The 23,701-nt window shown below is 36.8% G+C and overlaps 1 protein-coding gene across 2 annotated transcripts in view; it reads right to left on the bottom strand.

Moving 5' to 3' along the window:
* The window catches only part of GLRA3 (glycine receptor alpha 3), a 201,029-nt gene extending 181,361 nt beyond the window's left edge, over positions 1-19,668 (bottom strand). The window contains exon 1 of one of the 2 annotated variants that reach the window (XM_005892179.2): positions 19,548-19,668. In XM_005892179.2, the coding sequence (XP_005892241.1) occupies positions 19,548-19,618 (71 nt within the window). In that variant the 5' untranslated portion in view covers positions 19,619-19,668. The remainder of the gene's footprint in view (positions 1-19,547) is intronic. The other variant, XM_005892180.2, reaches the window with a different exon arrangement.
* Between the last annotated feature and the right edge of the window lie 4,033 nt (positions 19,669-23,701).

The following is a 23,701-nucleotide window of genomic DNA, read 5'->3' as shown; positions in this document are numbered from 1 at the left end:
CTTCTATATTTTATTTAATATGTAACATATAAATGTATGTATGTAAACAGACAATAAAGGAACACATAAGTAATCAAGGTGATTAGAGATTGCTCTAAGTTCTCAAGAGAAAATAGCCAGGATGACAAAACAAAATAAATGAGAGCAGCCATGCTGGATGGCATGGTTGATGAAGACTTTCTAAGACATTGAAATGTGAGCTGAGTGGGAGCAAAGGCAAGGATGTCTCGAACAGAAGGAACATCTTCAGGCCACCAACACAGCAACAACCAACCATATATTATTGGCAAAAATAACATAAATTTGATCTATTTCATAGCATGAATATAAACTACTTTCAGATGGTTAAAGCTCTAAGTATAAATATGTAAATAATGAAATGTATATTTTTAAATAGTTTAAGAGCAAGTGTGTGTATTTATTCTCTCTTTCTTGTAATATTTTTAAAATAATACCAAATATACCAAAAGAGGTATAAACTTTAATTAAAAGACAACAGGAAGGAGATGTCAGCAAATAAGAGATTCCTACAAGTTCTGCAAGATGAGAAAAGAGGAACAAATAGAGAGATAGATGCAGAGACAGAGGTGAGGGAGAATTTTCAGAATTAGATAAAAACAGAGTGAAGTAAGCCAGAAAGAAAAACACCAATACAGTATACTAACACATATATATGGAATTTAGAAAGATGGTAATGACAACCCTGTATGCGAGACAGCAAAAGAGACACAGATGTATAGATCAGTCTTTTGGACTCTGTGGGAGAGGGCAAGGGGGGATGATTTGGGAGAATGGCATTGAAACATGTATATTATCATATGTGAAACGAATCACCAGTCCAGGTTCAATGCATGATACAGGGTGCTCGGGGCTGGTGCACTGGGATGACCCAGAGGGATGGGATGGGGAGGGAGGTAGGAGAGGGGTTCAGGATGGGGAACACATGTATACCCATGGCAGACTCATGTGAATGTATGGCAAAACCAATACAATATTGTAAAATATTAGCCTCCAATTAAAATAAATAAATTTAAAAAAAACATATATTTTCAAAATGAATGGGCCCACTGAGTCCAAATAGAGAATTATGGTAGACCTATTATTGAAAAATTGTCAAACATTAAGATTTAAGAGAAGATCCCAAAGGAATTTGAAAGAAAAAGGAAAACACAAAAGAATGAAACACGACCAGCTTTAGGCAAATGGGTATTTGTCTATGCTACCAGACAACAAGAAAAAGCCAGCAAAGTTCTTGCTGGCTTGTTCTTCCATTCCATATATCCAGTCCAGTATTACAGCCAATCCATGAATCAAAGGAGAAGTCGTTAAGCAGCCACAAATTCAAGGAATGGAACAGTATACCTGCATAAATGTTCTCTTGAGAAAATCATGGAGAATATACTGTAGTGAAATGAGGAAGTAAACCAAGAAATAGAACCCTGGAAGGACTTGATACAACTTAGAAAGTAGCTGTGGGATCTCTTCAGATGAGTTCTCTGTGAAAAACATCAGAAAACAATCTCCTTTTTACTGGAAGAAAGAAATTTGGGAAGGGCATTTTGCTATCAGGCTCACAGAGGCGTGAAGTTTCGAATATGTGCATAGAATTAAGAGTGTGAGGGAAAAGAAAGTGAGTCTTTGAAGACGCATTTCTTGTAACTAAAGGCAAAGGAAACAAAACATAAAACAGTAATAATAGAAGAATATTGTTTAGATTATAGAAAAGGCCTTCAGAATAAGTAAAACACATTTAAAACTGATTGTTTTTAAGAAGGACAATTATGTGCAATGAAGATGGGATGGAGATGGGCTATGAACAACATTTCAGCTCTCTGTCCCATTTGATTTTTAATCCATGTGCAAATTATACTTTGAAAAAAAGATTATAGTAAAGGATTTTAAAAATTCAAGAATTTGTTTAAAACTTGTCATGGACAAGGCAAGACAAATAAGGAATGCTGATGCATTTAGTACCCACACTTACTCTTTGTTAGATGCTGAAAAATGTACAATATGCCTAGCGTTGTTTGGAGGCTTTGAATTCAGCAAAAACCAAAACAGACCAAAAGCCTTTATTTCCATGAGCTTATATTTCGGCAGACTGGAATATAATTAACAAAAACTATTACAAAGTAGTAAATTCTTTACTATTTTGAAAGGAAGAAAAAATCAGAGCAAAGCAAAAGATAATCAGAAGTGACAGGACTTGGGGGACCTGTGAACATTTTACATAGAATTGTTAGGGTAAGCTTCACTGAGGAAGGGTCGCTTTATCTAGGTGCTGAAGGAGGTCACGGAGGTGGCCACCTGAAGCCAAGTATCTATTCCAGGTAGAGAGAGCAACCAGTGCAAAGGTCTAAGCCAGGGACACACTTGATATATTCACAGTACCAAAAGGGACCAGAATCAAGTTAGAAGGGATAATAGAGAGAAATCAGATCAAAGGATTAAATGGAACAACAAACCATTTGTGAACAAAGGAGTCTTTATAAGGAAATTGCTTTTACTCTGAGTGAAATGGAAATTGTTAAAGCAATGGGTAGGCACATGGAATGGCTTGCCTTTCATTTGTGAAGAATCACCATGACTGATCTATTAAATCAGACTTGAGTGGGGCCCAGATGTTTGGCAGAGATCAGTTAGATTATCGTCAGAGTTCAGGTGATGGTGGCTCAGACCAAGTTGTCATATTGGAGGTGATAGAAATTGGTCATATTTTGGATGTACTTTGAAGCTTGAGGTAAGATGATTTTCCAACAGATTAAAGAGAGTAGTAAGTAGTCAAGGAGAAGTTCATATTTTTGGCCTAGACAACTGAAGAGATTTGATGAACTGAAATGGGGGAAACGGTGAGTGAAGCAAGTTTACAGCAAGACGCCAGAGACTGATTTTGTAAGGACATCTTTTTTTATTGTTTGGAAAATGCTATAGGCAAATAGATGATATTTGAAGCCTTGCGACTAGAGGAGGTAACCAAGGAAGTAAGTACAAATGGAAAGAGAAGAGATGGGGAAGGAGAGAAGAAAACAGCAAAGCTGTTTAAATGTAGTCTATACAATACATTGAAAGGCAGCGTAAACAGTCATTGTAAGAGGGAACTTTATGGTCTGTATTTAAATTACTGACCCGTCTTCCTTATGACCCACCACTTCTGATGTACTATTGTTGGCATCAATAAAAATTTAAGATCACCTAGATAGCTATCAATGTGTTTTTTCTTAAATCTCTAATGTAATCCCGCTTTAGATTTGTACAGCAGTAAGAAAAATAAAGTTATTGTACATAAAGTGTTTAAAGAAATATCATTGATTCATCTGCTGATGGGCATCTAGGTTGCTTCCATGTCCTGGCTATTATAAACAGTGCTGCGATGAACATTGGGGTACACGTGTCTCTTTCCCTTCTGGTTTCCTCAGTGTGTATGCCCAGCAGTGGGATTGCTGGGTCATAAGGCAGTTCTATTTCCAGTTTTTTAAGGAATCTCCACACTGTTCTCCATAGTGGCTGTACTAGTTTGCATTCCCAAAGTGTAAGAGGGTTCCCTTTTCTCCACACCCTCTCCAGCATTTATTATTTGTAGACTTTTGGGTCACAGCCATTCTGACTGGTGTGAAATGGTACCTCATAGTGGTTTTGATTTGCATTTCTCTGATAATGAGTGATGTTGAGCATCTTTTCATGTGTTTGTTAGCCATCTGTATGTCTTCTTTGGAGAAATGTCTATTTAGTTCTTTGGCCCATTTTTTGATTGGGTCATTTATTTTTCTGGAGTTGAGCTGTAGCAGTTGCCTGTATATTTTTGAGATTAGTTGTTTGTCAGTTGCTTCATTTGCTATTATTTTCTCCCATTCTGAAGGCTGTCTCTTCACCTTGCTAATAGTTTCCTTTGATGTGCAGAAGCTTTTAAGTTTAATTAGGTCCCATTTGTTTATTTTTGCTTTTATTTCCAATATTCTGGGAGGTGGGTCACAGAGGATCCTGCTGTGATGTGTGTCAGAGAGTGTTTTGCCTATGTTCTCCTCTAGGAGTTTTATAGTTTCTGGTCTTATGTTGAGATCTTTAATCCATTTTGAGTTTATTTTTGTGTATGGTGTTAGATGTTTTGTGTATGGTGCAGATGAATGGATAAGAAAGCTATGGTACATATACACAATGGAGTATTACTCAGCCATTAAAAAGAAAACATTTGAATCAGTTCTAATGAGGTGGATGAAACTGGAACCTATTATACAGAGTGAAGTAAGCCAGAAGGAAAAACACCAATACAGTATACTAACGCATACACATGGAATTTAGAAAGATGGTAACAATAACCCTGTGTACGAGACAGCAAAAGAGACACTGATGTATAGAACAGCCCTTGGACTCTATGGGAGAGGGAGAGGGTGGGAAGATTTGGGAGAATGGCATTGAAACATGTAAAATATCATGTATGAAACGAGATGCCAGTCCAGGTTTGATGCATGATACTGGATGCTTGGGGCTAGTGCACTGGGACGACCCAGAGGGATGGTGTGGGGAGGGAGGAGGGAGGAGGGTTCAGTTTGGGGAACACATGTATACCTGTGGCGGATTCATTTTGATATTTGGCAAAACTATTACAATTATGTTAAGTTTAAAAAAAATAAATAAAATCTTAAACATAAAAAAAGAAATATCATTGAGTGAAACAAATAGCAAGTAAAAAGTGATAGTTATTATTAAATATAACTCTCAGGATCCAAGAGACTTCAAATTATCATCCTCTCCTCCACTCCTCAAAATACGAAACAACTCAAGAAATTTTTTCAAAAGGATAAAAAAATTTTGGATCAAATTGATGTTACAAAGATGACTTGGGGGAAATTATCTGATATCCAAAGACACACTGGCTTCCTAATGTTGAATTGAAAATGATGCCTCCGTGCCCCACCTCACTCAAAGCCCCACGTAAAAAGGACAAAGGCGGGCACCAGGCTACACCTGCCCAGATTTTCCTTCCAAACTCCTCAGATAGAAGACTGTTTTCTCCTCTAGGGTAGAATGAATAAGAGGATGGTGAGAGGTCAGAACAAACTCTCGATGGGACCTCTCACCCCCTGAAAGAAAACATATGAAGTGGGCAAACTGTATAACTCCTCTAAGTAAAACTTTTTTCTTTAAAAAATGTAAAAATCACTCTGTGTTTCTTTATGTGCACATACGTTTATATAAATATATGGAATATGATCTGGGGAAAAAAACACACCAAATCATTTCAATCATTCATCTAAGGAAAGACTAAGAGCAGTGGTGACCAAGGTGGGGGAGGGTGTTGATTTACCTGAAATATTTGAATTTTCATACTGAAAACACAATCATGTATTACTTAAGTAAAATGAATTCACATAAACACCTGGAAACTGGTTTTAACTAAGTGTCTATAATGATTACGTTCATAATTATAAATACAGATGTGTGGGTTTTGAACATCAATTGCTACAGCAGTTGCATACTTAAGCATTTCAAAAAAAACACTAGTTACATTCTAAAGTCCAATAGCAAAATTCAATGGAAAATATGTTAGCAATATCACCTTTTCTTTGTCAAATCAGTGAAATACCACTTGATTTCTTCAAGCCAATCATGAATCTCAAAAATAATGTTGACTCTCTCTTCCTTCTGGGAATGGGTATTCTTTCTTTTCACTCTGACTTATCCTAAAAAAACTTCCTCCTTTAGCCTGATTCTAAACCCTAATCTCTACAAATGATCTTCTGAAACCCTCTTATTCAAATTGTGTCCACTCAACACACACACATACACACCCACACACCCCACACACACACCCACACACACACACACACACACACACACACCCAGGAGGCATAAAGCTTCACCACCTCTAAACATTATTTTTTGCAACTGAAAAATGACCAGGGATTTTTATCTGACTCTGCAGTATGTTGTACTCTTGGACGATAAAGCCAATAAAGACACTGAGTCATCAACAAAATCAAAATTAGAAAGGTAAAATCTTCTTGGAAGAACAGACTTAATTTTCCTTCAGTCAGGAAAGACTCAGGGCACCCTAGGCGTTTCAATGGTAATACTTCAAAACCCAGAATGTGCCCCAATCACGTGTTTGTCTTAAAGAACTTTATTAGTTATTTTGCTTAAATGCCATGTCCTCCGCATTGCCTTTATTAGCTTAACTGAGTGGGAACTGGTCTCTTCTCCACTGGATTCTTACAGGCCACCTGTTCTTATCAATCACTGGTTTCCATTGTAGACATCTGACACCTTCATGCCATGATCTCCTCTGCTAGCTGGAAACTTCAGGGATGAGGCAGAGACTGGATCCCATCACTCATCATCTCACTGGAGCTAAATCAACAAATAGCACTAATACACAACTTCGCTGGCTTCCCTGGTGGCTCAGTGGTAAAGAATCGCCTGCCAATGCAGAAGACGCAGGTTACATCCCTGGGTCAGGAAGATCCCGTGGAGAAGGAAATGGCAAAACTCCAGTATTCTAGCCTGGGAAATCCCATGGACAAAAGAGCCTGATGGGCTGCAGTCCATCAGGTCGTGAAACAGTTGACACGACTTAGCAACTAAATAACAGCTCAATTTGATAAAGTGTGAATATTCTGAAATTCAATCCAAGAGTATATTGTTTCTTATATTCCAAATATACCTCAACCAGTTTAACTTGTCCAAACATCACTGCATGTGGTTTCAGAACTATTTTTCTAGTGATAATTAAGAAGAGATTACATCAAACCAACGTGGGGGGAATGTTAAGAACTGTATTTCTCTTCTGAATCTCATTTGACAAAACATTTATTAGACCTTTAAAATGTGCATAAAACTTGTTTTATAAAATTTCATTTTAGTCTATGTCGACTGTACCCAAAATTTCATTAAAATATCGTAAAAATAAAGAGGTAAAATCCCACCAGCCAGAAGTGAGTGATACAGAAATCATCCTTTTACTTGAGATGTTTAGCTGAGTTATACTTACAAAGGAAATGATACAGCAGAAAGAGTACTGCTTGATTTTGAACTGATCGTGCTTGCATCAATGAATGCTTACTAATAAAAGGTGTTTTTAAAAATCCCCATATCAATCAGATTGAGGGCATAAAAGAATGATATTTTAAAGCACCAATCTCTGGGTCTCTGAATCTGAAAAGAAATGTACACAGAATATTAAAACAGAGCCATACTCAGGTTTTTTCCGTAATAATATTAAACCAGCAGAGCACTGACTTATTCAGGTTGTGGTAGCTATTCCCTTTTGTGTGACTACCAGTGTTTATGCTAATGTCACCTTTCGGTGGAATGTGTTCTGACTTAAGCATATCTGAGTTATTGGCCACTATACTTCCATGGTGAGGGAAGCCCTACATTTACCTGATGGTTACGTTCCTTTAAGGAGAGAGAAATGATGCAGAATGAAGAAGGGAATCAACAATACAGCAAAAAGGAGTTTACAACTGGAAGTGGTGAGGAAAGGTAAATATAGTGGTGAGTATGTTGTTGTTCAATTCCCTCTAGTGAAAATGAGACTACATATCAAGGTTTTATTGGATTATATTTTTTTCAAAATTAAGACAGGGTGTACAGCCTTGGCTGATTCATGTCAATGTATGGCAAAAACCACTACAATATTGTAAAGTAATTAGCCTCCAATTAAAATAAATTAATTAATTTTTAAAAATTGAGAGGGAAGATCTTAGCAAGATACAATCAGTGATTGTACTTTAAATCAGTTGGTTGTTGTTGTTAAGTCGCTTCAGTCATGTCCGACTCTGTGCGACCCCATAGAAGGCAGCCCACCAGGCTCCCCGATCCCTGGGATTCTCCAGGCAAGAACACTGGGGTGGGTTGCCATTTCCTTCTCCAATGCGTGAAAGTGAAAAGTGAAAGTGAAGTTGCTCAGCCGTGTCCGACCCTCAGCGACACCATGGACTGCAGCCCACCAGTCTCTTCCATCCATGGGATTTTCCAGGCAAGAGTACTGGAGTGGGGTGCCATTGCCTTCTCCAATTAGTTGGTTACCTTAAATCAATTAGTTATATAAATTAGTTAAAGCTACTATTCAGCTGAAGTTGTATACATACATCCTTCTGCCCTTTTTTCACTCAGCCTCATCTCCAGTCTTTCTTTCCCTTTCCATCAATCATTTTGGGCAAAACATTTACAGTTTCTCAAGAAACAAAAAGATATAAAAGCTTCTGGATTATAGACATTATTTCCTTTTCCCATAAGAATATATGTTTTCCTTTAGTCAAGCATAACAAGATCCCTGGAGATAATGCCTCATAGGAAAAGACTACCTATTTTCAAGATGTGAAAGAAAAGGGTTCAGAGATGTGAGTGTACACTCCTACACTGTGCGCATGTACAGATCTCTGAGAAGAGCAGAAAGTTTGAAAGTGGGTCTCATTCTTAGATTTTTTTTTATGAAACTGTTAAAACCTTTTACTGTGATTTTAACTGAATGAGTCACATTTCACCTTTTAAAGAAGGGTATGATCTTTTCTTTTTTTACCATAGGAGAACATAAATCACTGTGCTCTTTTGGAAAAATAAGCAGTTCATTTGAATTAGGTCATGTGGGTTCTGTCTCTGGCTTTGCCACCTAAATGAGTGAGGCCTGAATAAAGATCATGTCCTAAGTGGGGAATGCATATATATGGAATCTAGGATGGTACTGACGAATCTGTTCCCCTGAGCAGCAATGGAGATGCAGACATAGAGAGAGAGGGTGAAATGAATGAAGAGTAGCATGGAAGCATATACACTAGCATAGGTAAACAGACAGCCAATGGGAATTAGCTGTATGGCTCAGGGAACTCAAACTGGGGTTCTGTGATGACCTAGAGGGCTGGGAATGAGTGGGAGGTTGGAGGGAGACTCAAGAGGGAGGGGACATATGGACGCCTCTGGTTAATGCATGTTGATGTATGAAAGAAATCAATATTGTAAGCCCATCATCAAACCAATTAAAAAAAAAATAAAGATCATGTCCTAGAATTCATTCCACTCTTCCGCAGGGTGAAGAGGGCTTCTGCTGTAGCAGGCTGGACCGACCCTTCTAAGAGAGCTGGGAGCACAGCCTGCCTTGTAGCAGCAGTAACGTGGACTTGGCTCTATTCTATGTCTTGTAACCACAAAATCAGCCTCAACCTGTCTGCTTTGTTGTTCATCTTTATCCCAGACTAATGACCTTGTCTCCTCCTTCAAAGAGATAACTGAGTGCTCAGCCGCTGAATTACAAAATCGTAGTTCCCGTATCTACTCCTGTCACATTCTGCATCAGTCCCAGAGAAAGACTTACACTCTTCTGGTTCAAAAGCTACCCTTCAACTACTGCTCTGAAAACTCTTTCTTTTCATCTCATCACTGACATTGCCTCTTCTCTTCTAAACCTTCTTGTGTCTTTGGAAGTATTTCCTAATCTACTGACTTCTTTCTCCAAGATGTAAGCAAGCTCAAATTCCCTTTCACTGTAAACACAAAATTAAACAAGCAAATCAGGAACTGTAAATCTCACTGTGTTCACTGTTACTTTCCCTTGTTATAGCTTCTTGGAGATAAGGATTGACATATTTACACACTTGATACTATGTATAAAAGAGATAACTAATGAGAACATACTGTATAATACAGGAACTCTACTTAATATACTGTGGTGACCTGAATGGGAAGGACGTCCAAAAGGGAAGAGATATGTGTTTACATATGGCTGATTCATTTTGCTGTACAGTAGAAATTAACACAATGTAAAGTCACTATATGCCAATAAAAATTAATTTTTAAAAGGGAATCTTTTTGCCTTTTTCTTTAACTCACCATTCAAGTTATGATAACATATTTGCACATGTACTTTTGCACCTAGAGTGTTCTTGAAAAGGTGACTAATAGTCTTCTATACTTTTTTTTTTGTTTTTATGGCATTTGATATTGTATTACTGATTATTCTTTTATTTCCAAACAGACTGTAGGGTGAAAATTTTTATTCTTCTTACATGTAAAGCACAGATCTATCTCTATGTATTTGTATCTATATACCACACATGAACAAATATAAACACACAGTGATGTTATAATTTCATGCAGTCAATTAGAAAGCCTAAAAATATCTCTTAAAAAGCTCTTTTGGAGGCAATGATGGGGGAAAAAGGTTGAAAAATAATGCATTATACAATAGAAATTTCAACTTTTCATGGTGATAAGGAGAAGTAAATCCATTATTTTTCCACTGGGTGCTGACAATTTTTATCTATTTTATAACTTCTTCTCAGAGCAGGTAATGTCTTCCAAGCTATTTATTTGATTTTATATCCTTTATGGTATCTAAAACACAAGATTCCCTTCTCACTCAACACAGATTTAAATAAAATTCAAATCTAAAATCATAGATAAAGAGAGACAACAAATGTGTCATCTTGGTATTTATTTGTTGTTTATGGAGCATCTACTCCACGCATGACATTGAATTAAATATTATGGGAGTACAGCAAGATCAAAAACAATCCAATCCTCATGGGACTAACAATTAAGAGGGAGAGACAAGACCTGCATGAAAATCTAAAACATACATGTGAAGGTGATGTGCACACACACACACCAGCACAATGGTATATTATAGAAAGTTGAGATTCTGTTGCTCCAGCACATTGTGCTCTTCCTGGAATGTGGTAATTGCTAAATAGATGTTTATAATGATACAAAGAGATTCTAGAGCTACAAGCACTCTAGACCTGGAGCATATAGGCTTCATGCAAGGAGCAACCACATGAAAAAGGCTATTGATTCAAAACATGCCTCAAATAAAGGCATGGGTCATTTTCAGTAAAGAGGCAAGCATTAAAAAAAAGAAGAAGAAGAAGAAAATACACAAATATTGGCAGGAAGGGGGAACCACAGGTGGCATGAAAAAGTTTCCTATCGCCAGGAGAAAATAACATGACATTTTGTTTTTTATTTATTATTAAAATGGCTTGATACATATTTTCCTTTTCAGGTAAAGAGGCCCTTATTGCTCGAAATTTAAATGTTCACAGGATGACTACCTGTTGTAGATATTTTTGAGATATTTTCAAATTTAGGTAGGATATTGAAAGAACTAGTTATCTCTGATGTTAGCCTAACCATCCTATATGGGCAATGTTTGTAAAATAGGATCAGAAATATCTGAGTTTATCATTCCTAATTCGTTATTTTTGTCTGTATGCAAATTTTGCATGAATGCCTAAGAATTCTTCATCATTCGCATTGGAACTTATTCCATGCAATAAACTATTTCAGAGGGTGTTGATAACATTTCCATTTTATGATATTCTTAATTATTCCACTGAGGTTATTGCCTCTGTGTATTAAATTGTCTGAGAGGTAACTGCTCAGTTCAGTTCACTCGCTCAGTCATGTCCGACTCTTTGCGACCCCATGAATCACAGCACGCCAGGCCTCCCTGTCCATCACCAACTCCCGGAGTTCACCCAGACTCACGTCCATCGAGTCAGTGATGCCATCCAGCCATCTCATCCTCTGTCGTCCCCTTCTCCTCTTGCCCCCAATCCCTCCCAGCATCAGAGTCTTTTCCAATGAGTCAACTCTTCGCATGAGGTGGCCAAAGTACTGGAGTTTCAGCTTTAGCATTGCTAATCCCTTCTAAAAACATCTCTAGTATGGAGATTCTGAATTTCAGGAATGCTTTATAGTGAGGCTGCTTATTAACTATTTTACTATTGTTTCCTCTTCTGCCAACACCTAAGGATTTCAAACTTTGTTTCCTAAAGTGTGTGTGGCTGCCTTGCAATTGTTAGAACAGCTTCATTTTCTGGGGCTGAACAGCTCATTCTATTCATACGCTTTCATACAGGACCAAACAGTTGGTCCTGTCTTGGAATGCCTGCCTTCACTCCAGAACCAGTTCTCTGAAGGTGACTCACTTGTCTCTCTACTTGATGTATTTTCCTAAGCAAAACAAAGCTATAGCTTTCTTCTAGTGGAGAAAGACAAACCACCCATGTTTCAACATGGACATTTGCATGCACAGGAGTTCATTTTCAATAAGTATGGTTAATCCAAGTATCAGGATAGGAGAAGAGTTTTAGGGAAGAGTTTGAGACAGGTTTGCTTGGAAAATCAAAGAGGCTCCATGTTATATGCTTCATGAAGTAAGGAAAAGTTAAAGATGCATCTTCACCAAAATAATTCCTTTTAAAATCTCCTCAGAGAACTTAAGTGGGTAAAATATACCATCCATGATTGTGGACTAGTTTATGAGATTAGTTGAAATTAGAGCATTGATTCCCTGGTGGCTCAGACAATGAAGAATCTGCCTTCAATGTAGGAGACCTGGGTTCGATCCCTGGGTCAGGAAAATCTCCTGCAGAAGGGAATGGCTACCACTCCAGTATTCTTGCCTGGAGAATCTTCCCTGGACAGAGGACCTTGGAGGGCTACAGTACATGGGGTTACAAAGAGTTGGATATGACTGAGTAAATAACATACCTATAGAGCATTTGAAGGCTCTATAGAAAAGTGATAGATATACTCTATTGATAAGGCCTTGGGATCAACAGTATAAAATTATGATAAATCTGTTTCTTTGTCACTTGTTTATGATCAGTCTCATGGCCACAGTTTAGCTCAGAACTCTAAGTATTTCTCTGTGCCTGCTCTAAATGTTCTGCCATCATTTCAGATAAATAATTTTTCTGTTTTTTTTTTCTTTTTTGCACACAGTGTGATCACCTTTGTAACTGTTCAATCTACAGTTCAAGCAGGGTCTCTGCATTCTCAGCTGATAGCAAGATACAATAGATCTACTGCTATCATCTCAGACTCAAACACCCCAAACCCAGTTCACTGGCATCCTTTCTTCCAACAATCCAAATCCTCTGCCTGATAGTCTTTTTTTAGAGAGATCATATTTTGATGATAAATTCAAACATGATCTCCAAATTCTAAAACAAGCAGACTGTCATTGTCTTCTAGTAGTTTTGTCATTGTTGTCTGTCCACATATTATAGTTTTTACTATTCCTGGTGGTTATGAGCAAGCTTCTTATTAATGATAATTTTGAGGTAAACACTACCTCTGAGAGAGAAGGATTTGTAGAGCTTTTTTGAGCCAAATTACAAGGCCATTCCTATAATGTTAACTATTCAGTTATAATTAAATTATTTGCCTCTAAATTTTATCCATATTCCATTATGAAAGGAAGCTGCAACTCCTCTACCTTTCAGCAGGTTTATTATTGTAGTGAGCTCTATAGCTGTTGCTAGCAGATATGAAATTAAACAATGAACTGGAGATATTTCAACTGAATTTGACCATCACCATTCCCTCAGCATACTATAGGATTGTATCATAGGAATGATTTTACATTCCTATACATTTCCTAATGATAGGAAATGGAATAGAAAATAGAATATTTTCGTTATATCCCACTTCTGCCCATTGAACAAGCATCTTATAAGATCCAGCACAACTACCGATTCTCTGGAGAACTTCCCTGTTTCACAGTCCCTAAAACGTTGCCACTTCTGTTGCTGTCTGTCACTTGGACCTTTGTATTTTCTTTACTTCTAGGCTCTAAGTTTCACGATGAAAAGGTGATAATTTCTCGATCACCCATGGCCACACTGTACCTAGCACAAACACGTGTGCACAGAATGTGGTGAAAAATCTTGCTGAATTGCTTAACATTACACATTAAACACATACTTGGTGATTGACTGGCCTCAGTATATCAAGGGATCAAGGGAGAGAAAAATTATATACAGGAGGAAATATTTTACAAGCTGTTTCCTGAATCGGCAGGGCAAACTGCTTGAGGCATTGACGAAAGAACTGGGCCATGAGCCTTCTATACTTAGGAAAATGTAGATTATTCATAGAAACAAAGGAAAAAAGCATATATTATGTTTAGTGTATAGAATCCTGCTATAGTACCTACATACAAGAAATTATCATAACAGTAGGAGTTTATTCTTTAAAGTACATTTTTCTTCAAAGTCTTACATAAGAAAATAGACCCAACATTAAAAAGAAGTTTCTCCATCTTCCAAAACATACCAAAAAAAAAAAAAAAAAAAAGACATTCTACGCCAAAATGTTTTTCCTAGACTTTGAAGTCAATCAAGAAAATATTTTATTTGTGATTATCATAAAGCCTGAAATTCATACATTCAGTTTTTGACACAATGTACCACAACTTATCCAAATAGCAAGTTTGTGTTGCTATCAAACTATCAAGATGAAAAACAAAATTGCATGTTGTGAAAATAATTGATTTAGATGGAATACTTCTGGCACTTTTCTTGCTTTTGGAAATTGCTCTGCAAGCTCTTCATAATCTTCACTTATTTACATTTCAAAGAAAGCTGAACACTGGTGTTTTGTTCTTTATTTCACTAGTATGAGAACTAGAATCCAAAAGCCAAAGAAAATTTTTTTCAAAAACTGCAATATCTGAGCAAAGGGTGAAAATTTTTAAAACTTCACTACTAGGAAATTTAGATTTCTTATGCCTGTATTTATTGAAAGAATTAGCCTCTTTAATAAGTCCCTTTTAAACACTATGTTTCTAATACCTGGTGTATTCTGATAATGAATACGCCTAACTGTACTATAGTAGTAAATATTTTTGTTCTGCTGTTTGCCTTAATAAAACTCATTTACTAAAATGTATGCTGCTGCTGCTGCTACTGCTGCTAAGTCGCTTCAGTCGTGTCCGACTCTGTGCGACCCCAGAGACGGCAGCCCACCAGGCTCCCCTGTCCCTGGGATTCTCCAGGCAAGAACACTGGAGTGGGTTGCCATTTCCTTCTCCAATGCATGAAAGTGAAAAGTGAAAGGGAAGTTGCTCAGACATGTCCAACTCTTCGCCATCCCATGGACTGCAGCATACCAGGCTCCTCCGCCCATGGGATTTTCCAGGCAAGAGTACTGGAGTGGGTTGCCATTGCCTTCTCTGCATATCCATCCTATATTACAGCAATTCTTTGCCCAGTGAAACTCTTGGACCCAACTCACATAGTCTCCAAAATGCACGTATTCACAGGTATTCACCAAAAAAAGCAAGCTCAAGGAGGGTCATAGCAGCACTAACCAAAAACTTTTTTTAAATACCCAAATATTCCTCAGTAGGACAAGGGATAAATTGTTATGTCTTCATATAATGGAATGTGCTGGGCTGGGCTTAATAACTCAGCCGTGTCCGATTCTTTGCAGCCCCATGGACTGTAGCCCACCAGGCTCCCGTGGGGATTCTTCAGGCAAGACTACTGGAGTGGGTTGCCATGTCCTCCTCCAGGTATCTTCCTCATCCAGGATCACATGCAGGTCTCCTGGATTGCAGGCAGATTCTTTAAAACCATTTGAGCCACCAGGGAAAACCAAAAATACTGAGGTGGGCAGCCTATCCCTTCTCCAGGGGATCTTCCCAACCCAGGAATTGAACCAGGGTCTCCTGCATTGCAGGAGGATTCTTCACCAGTTGAGCTACCAGGGAACCCCCACAAATGGAATACTATACATAAATGAGAATAAGTTATTGCTAAATGCTACAACATAGCTAAAACACATACAATTCATAAAATAAAGCAGACCCAAATAAGTCTTTATAGAAAGTTCAAGAGCAGGAAAAAATGTTGTTACATAAACCAGGATAGAGACTATCTTCAGGCAAAGTGATGCTTAGGAAGGGATATGGTGGTAAGAGGGTGAGCAGGGTGAACACTTCTGTGATATTGAGAATTCTGCTTCTTGATCCATGGTCTCTTTACATAGGGGTGTTACATTTGTGCCACTTCATATAGAACTTTGCTATTTTTGTACTTTTCTGTATGTATTTATAATCTCAATTTAAAAGTTTTAAACTAAACCTATAAAAAAAAAACGCTTTTGTATTCTTCACAGAGCTAGAACAAATAATTTCACAATTTGTATGGAAATACAAAAAACCTCGAATAGCTGAAGCTATCTTGAGAAAGAAGAATGGAACTGGAGGAATCAACCTCCCTGACTTCAGGCTCTACTACAAAGCCACAGTTATCAAGACAGTATGGTACTGGCACAAAGACAGAAATATAGATCAATGGAACAAAATAGAAAGCTCAGAGATAAATCCACGCACATATGGACACCTTATCTTTGACAAAAGAGGCAAGAATATACAACGGATTAAAGACAATCTCTTTAACAAGTGGTGCTGGGAAATCTGGTCAACCACTCGTAAAAGAATGAAACTAGAACACTTTCTAACACCATACACAAAAATAAACTCAAAATGGATTAAAGATCTAAACGTAAGACCAGAAACTATGAAACTCCTAGAGGAGAACATGGGCAAAACACTCTCTGACATACATCACAGCAGGATCCTCTATGACCCACCTCCCAGAATATTGGAAATAAAAGCAAAAATAAACAAATGGGACCTAATTAAACTTAAAAGCTTCTGCACAACAAAGGAAACTATGAGCAAGGTGAAAAGGCAGCCTTCAGAATGGGAGAAAATAATAGCAAATGAAGCAACTGACAAACAACTAATCTCAAAAATATACAAGCAACTCCTACAGCTCAACTCCAGAAAAATAAATGACCCGATCAAAAAATAGGCCAAAGAACTAAACAGACATTTCTCCAAAGAAGACATACAGATGGCTAACAAACACATGAAAAGATGCTCAACATCACTCATTATCAGAGAAATGCAAATCAAAACCACTATGAGGTACCATTTCACGCCAGTCAGAATGGCTGCGATCCTAAAGTCTACAAATAATAAATGCTGGAGAGGGTGTGGAGAAAAGGGAACCCTCTTACACTGTTGGTGGGAATGCAAACTAGTACAGCCACTATGGAGAACAGTGTGATTCCTTAAAAACTGGAAATAGAACTGCCTTATGACCCAGCAATCCCACTGCTGGGCATACACACTGAGGAAACCAGAAGGGAAAGAGACACGTGTACCCCAATGTTCATCACAGCACTGTTTATAATAGCCAGGACATGGAAGCAACCTAGATGTCCATCAGCAGATGAATGGATAAGAAAGCTGTGGTACATATACACAATGGAGTATTACTCAGCCATTAAAAAGAATACATTTGAATCAGTTCTAACGAGGTGGATGATACTGGAGCATATTATACAGAGTGAAGTAAGCCAGAAAGAAAAACACCAATACAGTATACTAACACATATATATGGAATTTAGAAAGATGGTAACAATAACCCTGTGTACGAGACAGCAAAAGAGACACTGATGTATAGAACAGTCTTATGGACTCTGTGGGAGAGGGAGAGGGTGGGAAGATTTGGGAGAATGGCACTGAAACATGTATAATATGTATGAAATGAGTTGCCAGTCCAGGTTCGATGCACGATACTGGATGCTTGGGGCTGGTACACAGGGACGACCCAGAGGGATGGTATGGGGAGGGAGGAGGGAGGAGGGTTCAGGATGGGGAACACATGTATACCTGTGGCAGATTCATTTCGATATTTGGCAAAACTAATGCAATATTGTAAAGTTTAAAAATAAAATAAAATTTTTTAAAAAAGAGCAAAAAAAAGCAAAAATGCTTTTACTAGTATGCTATTTAATTATAACTATCTATGGTTTCTGGTTGTTGTTCTTACTTCCAAATTTCCCTGGAAATAGTATTTTTAAATTAAAAAGATATATTTGTGAACTTGAAAAAATACTTGTTTGAATTTATTGTTTTCCTTTACATGTTTTCCTTTTTTGCTCAATACCTCACAAATAGGCTCAGTGAGCAGAGTTTCTGTAAAGAAACTGTATTTTATAAGATATTTCCAGTAGAGGGAGCTTCACTTTCAAAAGGAAATTTCTATAGGAAATTTTCCTTCAAGGACCATCACTGAAAAATTAAAATATTTGATTTTTTATGTATGATTAAAAATCCTTCAGAGTGATGAGCTACTTTTATCTAAGAGAAAAGAGAGAAAATTTTTATTTGATTTGTGAAAGAAATTGACGAAGAATATATGTATTGCACAAACTTCTATAGTGGATATATCTTTTTTGAGTGATTACATTTCCGAAGTATTCATAAGAAGGATTTTAAACTAAATTATTTAATATTAATTAATATGAATTCTTTCTAAGAATATATTATAGCAAATATCATGGTGATTTTCTATTATACAAATTTGACCTCATCGATCAAAATATTTTAGTTATGACATTAAACATCCTAAATCTAAGTATCAACTAAGCTCTTCTGATTTCTTTGAGAAAATAAGTACGCATATTATTATCTAAGATACTAAAAGATAATTATAATAAAATAATCAGCTTATCTTATGACATGAATTTTGCACTCTTTTCCATAAAATGTACATAAATGTAAAAGCTCTACATTCTTTGCTTTTATCACTATATATGAAATTTGTACCAGTTGTAAAGTTACAAAAATTTACAATGTTAAAATATTTTCCCTGAAAATATTCTGATTTACAATGGTTCAACTCTTTACTTCAGGAAAAACCAGTAATTTCAGAAATATAGTAGCCTTCACAATTAGTTCTTGGTTACTAAAGGTAGTTTTTATGAGATGTGCTATATTTTTCAAGGTGCCTAAAGATGAAAAATTGACATAGCAACCCAGAGAGAATATTTACATACATCAAATGGAAATCATTATACATATAACTTAGCACTCAAATTTTTTATTTCAATCTTTTTGAAAAGCTTGTGAACCATAAAATGGAAATTTTAAGGTAATTATAATAGTAAAATAGATTTTACATTGGCTTGTATATTGTTTCATTAAGAATGGGGTTAAATTAATTAATCTTGTGCTTAGTGTCTCTTCTCTTTTAATTAAAAAGAAAAAGAGCCTACCAAATATGACTGGAGATGATAAGAAAATAGCACATCATAGAACAATTTTACTGTTCAGTAGGCTTCTTATTATTTTCTACAAAATGATTTTTCTTGGCATAGAACATACCTAGTGATTTATTTATCACTTTGTCTCCACAAACTAAGTTCTTTAGGAAACAGTACTTTCAAGGCCTTTATTATTTTATTCATTTAAACTTAACCTCTGGATATATAAATAATATTCAGAATTTCTCTGATCACTAAATGCTTATGTTCTGGATATTTTTTGTCTTCTAAAATGTAAGTAATGTTCCACTTCTAATTACTAAATGTTTTTTAATTTTCAAAACGAGAGTAACACCCAGAATTTATAATTCACTTAGAAAAAAAGAAGCTATAAACGCAATTTGAGAAGGAAAATCCTAGGCTTTGGAAATATTTTTTTCCTAGGGTAATCTCAGTTGCAAATAACAGAAGATGCCAGTTAATAAAATACATTAATTAGTGAAAATAAAGCAAAGTTATATATTTTAGAGGTCTCAAGAGACAGACTGCTAGATAGAAAACAGACTGTTAGATAGAAAACAATACTATTTAAGGGATACTTTCAACAAGTCAACCTCGAGTTGCATCCTTGGTTTCATCAATGACAAGTGGTTGTAAGGCTTGAATGAGTTCTCCAACTGTTAAATACAAGAGGACTCACCTGAGTAGCAGTGCCGCTTCCCAGAAGTAAAATCCCGAAACTAAAGTCCGAAAATGTCTCACGTAGGCCATGATACAGAGGGATATATTCACGGCTCTGAAACGAATCTTATCCAAGGCATGGGGAAGCCGTGAATGAGCCGGGAATGAGAGTGTGCTGCCTGACTCCGTGTCGTGTTGGCAGGGACCAACGACTGGAAAGCTTCAGCACCTGAGACAGCTCCCCGCGGTCCAAGGAGACCCTCTCTTTCAAACTCTTGAAATTCCCTTTCGACACCTTCTCTGAGCATTGAGCTCCGGGGAGACAAATGTGCAGGTGATTTATACAGGGACCGCGGAATAACGGATGAAATGAGATGTCTGAGGTGCCTAGGTTCTGGAGCTCTAGCGGCAAAGGAAGAATGCTAGTCCTTTCCTGACTCAGACTCACGACTAGAGGAGAAAAAACAGCAACTGCGGGAACAGGAATGCGTCTGCACCTGCTCCAAGCGCCGCCCGCTGGAATCCCACTTTCCACCTTTGGGTAAATCCCGAGCCACTAGCGCGGCAAAGGGAAGCGGGGACGGGGCCAATCGACACCGCCTTGCCAGCCAATCACAACTGCACAGCGGGGCAGAGTGACGGGCCACTCACGACGGAAGGCGGTGCTTAGCTAGCCGGACTTCAAAAAAAGCATTGAGTAACTGGTGCAGAGCCTAAAGCGCGACTGGAGGGAATTGGGGGAGGGAATCCTCAGCGCTGAGAACTGAGGGAGTCAGCAGCCTTTATGGATTAGGTAGCAGAATCGCACTTTGAGGGACCCTCCATTGTTGCCTTCCGGGAGAAGGCACAATTTAGTAATAAAAGGTCTTTTCGGATGTGACCCTGTCTCTTTGACCTTACATCAAAATGCAAGAGTCAGCAGTAAACCCAGACCCTTGGAAAGGGCTAAAGAAGAGCAGAGAACGTGGTGCGGAATCAGTTGCTTCTAGAATCATCTCACAACCCTGGCCAGCTTCTGGCTGAGAAGCGTTGCTGACGTGTCAGTTGAGTTTCCTTCAGACACAATAGGGGCCCAAAAAAGGTGAAGCTGGGAAATCTAAAGAAACGGCTGCTAGTGGGGAACGACGGTACACACCATTTTATTACGCATTTTCCGTGTCTAAACAGTAAGTTCAAGTGAGAGGGACAACTAGAGCACATGGTACATCTTTTCTTGTGTCATCTTTCTCTTCCCTCTCTCCTCCATGACTATTTCTACAGGAACTTGGATTGGAAGACTGGGAGGAGAAAGAGAGTGTGTGTGCGTGTGTGCAAGTGTATGTGTGTGCAAGCGTGCACATGTTTCTATGTTTCTTCATGCATCTTAAAATGATGGGATTTTTAATAATTAAAACATGCTGTTAGAACCTTATAGTGGCTTTGATTTACTATCAACTAGGGTCAAAATATTCACTCCTTGAATCTTAGCTTTTTCCCAAAACTCCCTCTGGTATTTATTCTGAAAGCCCTACTTTAATCTCTTATCTTTCTCAATGACTAAACTATACTCCAAGAATGTTTTCTTCTTTCTCACAAACCTTTTATTCTCAATTAAATCCAACAACAATGGATGTATCAATTATCCCATAATTCTCTATTTAGCTGGAAAACTATGTCACCACCTTTTAACCCTCTCAAATGAGGGCAACATGAAGAAAAGTCTTTACTCTTTAGTAGAAAAGCTTATTTATATTCAGTATAAGTAAATTCTGGATTTATTTCTATATGTTATTACTAAACCTGTCTCTGTTCACATTTGGTTTTCTAAAAAAAATCTCAAAACTTCCAGAAGCTTCTTAGGGAATATCATTGATTCAGCCTATGGATGTTTCCATCTTGAGAAGTTTCAGATAATTTTATTCAACTCAGTTTTTCAGTGAATCTTTTGAAAGTTAAGTGCAAACACTCTTTAGTTGGTCATTTTTGAATAGCAGTAATCATTTCAAAAACTAGAACCAAAAAAAAGCAAAACTTAACCGTATTTCAAGAGGATCTGGGTTCCTTGCCTTGCTTCATCACTATCTTTGGAAAAGTAATGTATCTTTTAAAATATATTTACTTAATATGGCTTTGAAAATAAATTGAGGGAATTGAATTAAAGAACCTTTGAGATTCATTCCCTGACCCAAAAGAGAGCCAATGAATGTTTAAGTGAACAAATTAATGGATAATATTTACAGTTCTGTTTACATTAATCTGGACAGTTATGTTACATGATAGTTTAAAGGCAGGATAGCTTGCTATTTCATCTCATCATTATCATGAAAACACTGAAATGCTATACTTTATCTAATTAACATATATGTAGTGAATCAGCTTATTGGATATAATGTCATATAAGAGGGTGGCTGGAATCCCCATATTACTTGTTTTTCATATCGTCGTGATTACTTCCTTCAAATTACTTGTAACAACCTACTGTTTCCCTCATTTGTTTGTTTGGCTTTTGCACCAGAGTGAAGTAATGGCTGTTATTTAGCATAGCAAGTAGCATATAGTTGATGAGCAATATTTGTTAAATGAATCCATGATCATATTAGAAACATGATACTTTTAATTAGTAAGCAAATAAGCTTGTTACAGTGCATTGGTTAGTAGATTAACTTTGATTAAATAATTAGAAATGAATCAAAGTGGGTTGTGGTGCCTTGCTTGACATTTGATGATTAATTTACCAGTTATTTAGCAACTTCACTTGTTGCCTATGGATTTTTATATTGTTTGTTTTTAATTTCTATAAAGTCAAAATAAATTTTATGCAACTACATATGTGATAGCCATTCTTGTAAATTTTACTCTTTTGAGACTAATATTCCTGATTTTATGGGTAGGTGAAGGAGTATGTTTGTGGGGGAAAAGAAAAAGCATTTTATGGCTAATGAGTACTGACCAGCCCATTCATGTAAAATTAAACTGGATTCTGATATGGCCAAGTCTCTACTCTTCTTCTTCAAGTCTTTATTATTTCCTTCTTGTACTAACAGATTTTATTTCACATTGGACAAGACATGGGACTTTTTGAACTAAATGAGATATTAATCATCATATTTAATATTTTCCTTTTACAAAGAAGTAATTATAGCCCAAAGTGGTCAAGTGATGTTTACTAACCTTTGTACTCAGCAAGTTGACAATATCAACTTGAATTTGGTGCTTCTGGCCCATTGTCCACTATTTTGCATACTATCACAGAGCTATCTTTAATGTTGTATTTTCACTACTGTGTCAAGATACAAGCATATTACCTAAATTACAGAAAAGTAGATCGATTTTGATGTAAAGATAAAGCATTTTTCATATGCTCATTTGTTACTACTAATAAGCTAAAATATACATAATATTTTGTACATATTGCTAAAATGACCTATTTAATGAAAACTTTATTTATTTTTTGAATAAATAATAAATATTTTTTCAATGTAGTACAAGGTTAAAAGCATTTACTGAGATTTTATCAGATTCAGTAGAATTAGGTCATTCTACCATCTCATCAAAAGCTTGTATATGAGTGAAATGTCAGTTTTTAAACTTATAAAAATCAATGCCACTTTTAGGATAATTAGAACAGTCATTTCTTTGAATTAACACTCTCTGGGAAGATTAAAAAAGTCTTAATTTAAAAAATCAATCAGAAAGTCACTTGTTTAATACAAATTAGGTAGAGGAAAATTAATCTTATGGTGGTGATAGATATCACCTCCAAGTATGTGTGTCTAGTGAATTTATCTTTGCAGAGAGATCTACCTACTGAACAGACTAATTGTGACTGGCTAGCTAATCAAATGACCCTCTTTTTTTTTCTGAAATAGTAACAGAAACATCCAATGATTTATATCCATTTTTTTGTTCAGTCCACAAGTTTTTTCACATAGATCTCAGCAACAGTCTCCAAATAGTTTCTCTTGTTTGATCTCTTAGTCCCCTTGATTATCCCTCCATTGTGAATATTAAGGGATTTTTGTTTGCTCTTTGTTAGTTTTCTAAATCAAATGATGCCTCGTCTATTCCTAAAACACTGCAATGCCTTTCCATTACAACAGATTGAAATACACATTTCTTTTCACAGCTGGTTCTAAAAGACTGACAATCTCCTCAGCCTCACTGTTCACTGGTGCCCTTTTTCCCCATAATGCA

This window comes from Bos mutus, chromosome 8 (assembly GCF_027580195.1).
Source record: "Bos mutus isolate GX-2022 chromosome 8, NWIPB_WYAK_1.1, whole genome shotgun sequence".
Classification (NCBI taxonomy): Eukaryota; Metazoa; Chordata; class Mammalia; order Artiodactyla; family Bovidae; genus Bos; species Bos mutus.
Note: the sequence above shows the minus strand (reverse complement) of the source record. Positions and strands in the feature narration are given on the sequence as shown.